We start from the raw sequence: 6,000 nt of genomic DNA, 5'->3' as shown, positions 1-6,000 counted from the left end.
GGTATGGGGATTTGGGATGGGTACCGAGGGTTGGGATGGGCACTGAGGGTGGCTCGGGGAGTGGAGCTGCTTGGGACTGCCCTGCTCGGGACTGCCCCACTCCCATTCCCAGCCTCTCCCCCCTTTCCAACCCCGTGTCCCTCTGTCCCTAGGTTGCCCACCCTCCTGGCTATCCCCTGTTCACGCTGCTGGCCAAAGTGGCCACGGAGCTGCCCGGCGGCTCCCCTGCTTTCCGAGTCAATCTCCTCTGCGGCTTGGTGGGAGCAGCTGCTGCCTCTTTGCTTTTTTGCACGGTTTTCAGGTAAAGTCCTCGGGGGTGCTTTTTCCTTGGCTTCGAGGTGCTTCCCCGGCAGCTCAGGACATTCCCAAAGGCTCCCTCTGCTCCCTGCTGGCCTTTGGACCAGCATTCCCCCCCTTCCCTAATTAGTTCCTCTGATTAACCTAACAGCAACTTAATCTGAATTTGACCTTCTTTCCCGCACAAAAGCCTCCCCCCTCTTTTTATTTCCCCCCCACTCTTTTCTTTTCTGTTAAATAATAATAATAGCAATAATAAAAAGTGCGCCCTTTCCCTTGCCCAGCCGTGACAGGTTGTTCAGGCTCATTATCACAAATCACCGCTCGGTTTAACTAACCAGAACTAATGAAGTTTGTCGTTCTCAAAAGATGCAGATGGTCTGTTTAAATTAACAGGATGAGCTTCACCTATCGGGAAACCGTGAACTTGGTTTAATTGCAGCTCCCGGCGGAGGTGGATGGGCAGTTGCCTGCCCGTGGTACCCGAGGAGCAGGGAGAGCATCCCTGCTTTTCCCTGGAGCAGCTCCGGGCTCGGGGGGGGGGAGGGGGGTGTCCGGAGCCTCCTCTCCGCACCTCTAACCTTGGGAGGACAATCGGAATGCTCACGTGGTTGTGGGGTTTTTGTTAACCCTGCTCGTCTTTGATGTGCAAGTTCTGGCTGCTCTTAACCTCAGCCTGACCCATATTTGAGAGGATTATGGCAACCCGTATAAACAATTTCTGATATTCTTTTTGCAGGGAAAATAGGGCACGTTTTCAGGCTGCGAGTGGTGTCGGGGTGCTCCGGGATGAGACAGGGCGCTTCCCGACCGGGATTATTTTGACAAAAGCCCTTTTCTCCCACCCGTTTCCAGAGCCACCCCTCAGGGAAACCTTCCCAGCAACCTAGAAATAAAAGCAGGAATAAATGGGGAGGTGGTGGGGGGCAGATTCTGAGATTAAGCAAACCATGAGCTCGCTTAAACTTTGTTCCACAGGGTCCATCTTTCTCTGCTGCAGAGGAGTTGCTTTTTAGCACATCGCTTAGCACGTAGCATCTGCTCCAAAGCACACCTACTGGAATTGCTTGAGTAGTTCCTAAATATTTCTGTAGGCATTTCAAGTGATTGCTTTCACTGGTGGGTAATACATGTAATTAAGTCGGCATTATTTAATTTAATATCCTGTATTTCACAGCCTATTTAGGAAGCTGGAAGTGGCGCTGCCCTCCCATGCACAGCGCTCGGTGCAGCATCAGAGCACAACTCCATTCTGTTAAAAACTCCTGCAAGGAGTTGCTAAAGGTTTTCTATATTTGGTTCTGATTTCTTTTTTGGTGGTGGTTATTCCCATTATTGCAGTTATTTGGAAGATCTTCCCCAGTTTTTTGGTTTGAACTGTGATGTGACAGTTCCTTGGGTGCTCACTCTGTGCTTTGGAAATGGTGCAATCGTTCCTTTAGAGAAATAAGGATACGGAGAGAAATGACAGGCTAAATTTGAGAATTATTTTGGGAATTACTTCAGCACTTCTGAAGGTTTAGGTGTTTTGTTGGTGTTTAATTGGATTTGGAAGACGGCGCTTCTGTCAAATTTAGAATTTGCATGAAGGAACGGAAAATGTGCAAGTGAGAGATGATAAAAACTATTAAGACTTACTGAAATTATTTCACAGATACTGACAGGATCAATTATTCAGCCTAACAGTGATTGGTTCTTTTGTTTTTTTTTAATAATTGTAAGATCAGTTTTATTTCCAAATTACAATGTTACATTTTTCATTTCAAGCACCTTAAAATTGGTTTATATTTTGGAACATTGATTTGGCAAAAAAAAAAAAAAAGAAAAATTATTGCTTTTTATGTATTTATTTTAAAAGAAAAATATTAGAAAGTGTTCACTGGCACTGTCTGCTTGAAGCTGTAGCTGTCTGAGTGTGATGTGGTGTGTTTTAAACAGAGTTTGTCCGCCCTCACAAAGGGACTAAACGGGTCTATCAAATCCCCCCTTATTTTTGTGTTTAAATAAAATTATCTGAGGGGGTGACCCCTACGAGGTACCAGTGGCAGAATCAGCACCTGCTCCTCCTGCCGTGTGAAATGTGGATGTTAATATGAAAATATGTAGATGTTAGGAGTACAAATAATTGATGAAGTACACATCCTTCGGGAGCAACACGGTTCAAGTGGCAAATCTGCCTGCTCAAACAATAGCCACCCTCCAGCGGGGAGGAAGCCATCTCTATGGAAATGGGGCTGACGCTGCCCTATTGATCCACTGAAGAAGACATTATACAATGTCAGTTGGGTTGTTACGATTTCATTTGTCGTCTGACCTGAACTTAACCTCTAAAACCTTTCTTTTCTCCCTGGCAGCCGGGCAGCGTTGCTGTTTACCCTCACACCCCGTGCCTCCCTCCCTCCTCCCTCCCTCCCTCCCAGCATCCCCATACAGTAAATCTCTCCCTTTTTAAATTTTTTTTTTAATTAACTTCCCCATTGATTCTTTTTGTTTGAGTCATTTCCCGGAGTTTGTTCCTCGGCAGGTCGGATGATTTTATTCCTTAAGGAGAAGAGTTGTGGTTCCTTCCCTCTGTGGTGTTTGGGATGTTGTGGCACGTGTGGGATTAGGGTGGAATTTATTCCTTGAGCAGATTTCTCCTTTGCCAGGTGATGGCTGGCGGGATGCTCTGCGCTGGGGTTGAGAGGAAGCGGCCGCCTCATCAAGTCTGTTTGTTAATTTTATTGTGTTATAATATATGATATTACTCATTCAGTTACATTATTTTTTTAAGCCTGGATTGTTGTTCTCAAAGCAAAATTATATCACAGCACATTGATGCAGAAAGGCTTTTTGTCAGTAATCCAGACTGTTGCTGAACGAGCCGTTTCTCCTTTGAGTTACTTCTCAAATATAGATTTTTTCCCTCCCCTCTGCACAGTCTTAATAAATTGCTTGTAATTATCGTAAAATGCCATTTACAAAGAGTTTTCTCGGACTGCTTGTAACTGAGGCAAATAATTCATCTTGGCTTTGAAGGACGGGGGAGATGCTTTATGTTTTTAGGACTCAGCGAGTGCGGCTGTAGGATTGTTTCTTTAAACAACTATTTCTTTGTTTTACTGTGGGAGGCAAAGCATAGCAAGTTTACAAAGTAAACCAATTATCTTCTTATAATATGATTGCCAAAGTGTCATTTTCTGCACAGGGGATGCATTCTTTGCGTTCTCTGCTGCAAAGAGAAATAGGAAGATTTCCCCTCCTCTGAGTGCATTTTTTTTTCATTCTGTACCTTTCATAGTTTGGCTGTTTTGGGGTTTCTGTACACACAAAGCTGTTTTATTGCAGAGGCAGTAGTAGAGTAGACAGTGGCATTGCCTGGGTATTTGTAGGAAGTTTTTGCCAGCTTTATTTCGGCTGAGTTGGACACAGGGTTTTGAAAAGGGGAAAGATGTTGCTTTAAATTAAGCAATTCACATCTCTTTGGTTTGCTGTTCTGGGTATCATATTAACTTTGGCACTAATATATTATACAAACATATATTTTTATATATATATATGTGTATTCCCTGCCCACTAAACCTTCCAGGCAACAAACTGTGAGTGTATATAAAACCCAGAGCCAGCTCTTCTCCTACTGCCAGCAAAAAGGAGAATTAGGCATGTTGGATAATGAAATCATCAAAATGATTCCATCATTTTGAAATCATAGGGATGTTTTGGAAGTGCCACTTGACCCTCTTGATGGCACTGAGTTTTCTGGCTCCCAGGGTATGTGTCCTGGAGCTCTTGTGGGAAGGTCCCTAAGGAGGACCAGAATGGTCAATGACCTTCATGGCCATCCCAGAGGGGCCCCATGGCTGATGCTCCCTTAAAACTGCCCAGTGCTGGGAAAAGTTGTCTTCTGCCCCTGGTGAGTGAGGAAATGCTCCATGTCCCTGGGTACACGGGTTTGCCAGAGCAGAATTCATCCCTGAGAACAGTTTGACCCTTTTTTTTGTGGACATGACTTGGGGAAGATGGAGGGATGAAAGAGGAGTCAGTGCCTGCTCAACCAGAGTAGGAAATGAAGAAATTGGGCTTTGGGGAAGGAGGAATCTCCTTAGAGGCGTGTTTGGATTTTTCCAGATTACAGATTATCGTAGATTATCTCTGTTGTAGCACAGCAGGAACGTCTTGGGCGTTTGGGAAGCAGCTGTGCTTAGTGAGGAGTAGTTACAAAGTTTTAGTAGGGAGAGAAGAAAGGAATGCACCAGGTACTAATTTGCTTTTAGAAAATCTGCCGTGACCTCTGGCTAATTGATCACATATCTATTTTTATTTTTTTTCCCACTTGTCCCCAGAATAAACCGGCACTGAGTTCAGTCTGTTTGAAGAGGCTGCCAAATCTGTTCATTTGCATTTGGCTCTAAAGTAGGCACACGAGGCTGCAGTAACTCTGCTTCATTTTGAAAAGGGTGGTGGGAGGGGGGGAAAGAAAAAGCAGGGCAAAAAAACTCTTTTTTTTTTTTTTTTTTAAAAAGACTGAAGAGTCTTTTCTGACAGCTAGTCAGAGTTAGAATTAGTTCAAGGAAATGTTAATAATGCACTGCCTGGCTTAATCCCTTTGATATCACCAGGTATCCTCCTGTTCATGGGTTAATTGCTTTAAAAGCGGAGGCAATATTCTGAGCGGTGGGCCGCTTCACCTTTTCACAGCTGTTACCATTGAGTGACAACTAAATCCCATGTGTAAGATGAGGAAGAGCTCAATCTCCAATTGGGAGAAAATTTATGTAAACCGCAATCCCTTCAGAATGTGCGGAAGTCACAGACTTTCTTGATTTACTCTGCTTTTCCCAGAAAGCTCCATTGTTCCCTTCCCTAAGTCCCATCAACCCTTTGTAGCAGAATATCACAGCGGCGGCAGATAGCTTGAAATATATAAATGCTATCATAGCTCTGATTAATAGCGGCGCTTATGAGTCAAGTCTGATAACGGAGCAGCTCTCCACTCAATTTCAGATACCGCTAATGGAATCTGTCTCCTGCAATTGTAATGTGAGAAGGGCTAATTTGCCATGGAGCTTGGAGCTGTCACCAGCCGGGGATTGGGGGGTCAGATGGGAGCTGCCAGGTTTTTGCCCTGCAGCTTGTATCTCTCGCTTTGAATAGCGCAGCCCCCTGCCTGCCAGGGAGCTGATAGGCCGCCGGGGGGTTTATGCCACTCGTACAATAGCGAAGGGCTGCATGGGCTGACTTGGTAATTGTGAAGCCAGCTCATTTTTATTTTATTTTATATTTTATTCTATTTTTCCCCCCCCTCAACTCCTTCCTTTTCGCCCCCCCTCCCGCTCCTTTTTTTTTTTTTTTCCTTTTTTTTTTTCTTCTACGGCTGCATAATTTCTAATAAGGGTTTTTAACAAATGTCAGATTAGGAAAAGTTTCTGCAATTACCCAAAAAAAAAAAAAAAAGCCAATTTATAAAACATTTAAATAGCTCAAGTCGGCTCCTACTGCGGGTTGGGGTTTTTTGGCTGCTGGAAGCAGGCGCTGGTTATTACAGGAGCCTGGGATAAAGGTGTATCTATTTTCAAAGGATTGTGAATCAAATAATGGGTTGAACTAATACACCCTTTGCACTTGCAAAGACACCAGGAGAGAATTTCTCATTTGTAATGGCTGGAAGCACAGTTTGTACAACTCAAATGTGAGTATGGGGTGATATTTCTTAAAGCAGCGCAG

At 44.2% G+C, this 6,000-nt stretch overlaps 1 protein-coding gene across 1 annotated transcript in view; it reads left to right on the top strand.

The window, feature by feature from the left end:
* TMEM260 (transmembrane protein 260) overlaps positions 1-6,000 on the top strand; it is a 32,559-nt gene that overhangs the window by 5,856 nt on the left and 20,703 nt on the right. The window contains exon 3 of the mRNA XM_030950389.1: positions 153-301. Within this exon, the coding sequence (XP_030806249.1) occupies positions 153-301 (149 nt within the window). The remainder of the gene's footprint in view (positions 1-152; positions 302-6,000) is intronic.

Source organism: Camarhynchus parvulus, chromosome 5 (assembly GCF_901933205.1).
Source record: "Camarhynchus parvulus chromosome 5, STF_HiC, whole genome shotgun sequence".
NCBI classification, from domain to species: Eukaryota; Metazoa; Chordata; class Aves; order Passeriformes; family Thraupidae; genus Camarhynchus; species Camarhynchus parvulus.
Note: the sequence above shows the minus strand (reverse complement) of the source record. Positions and strands in the feature narration are given on the sequence as shown.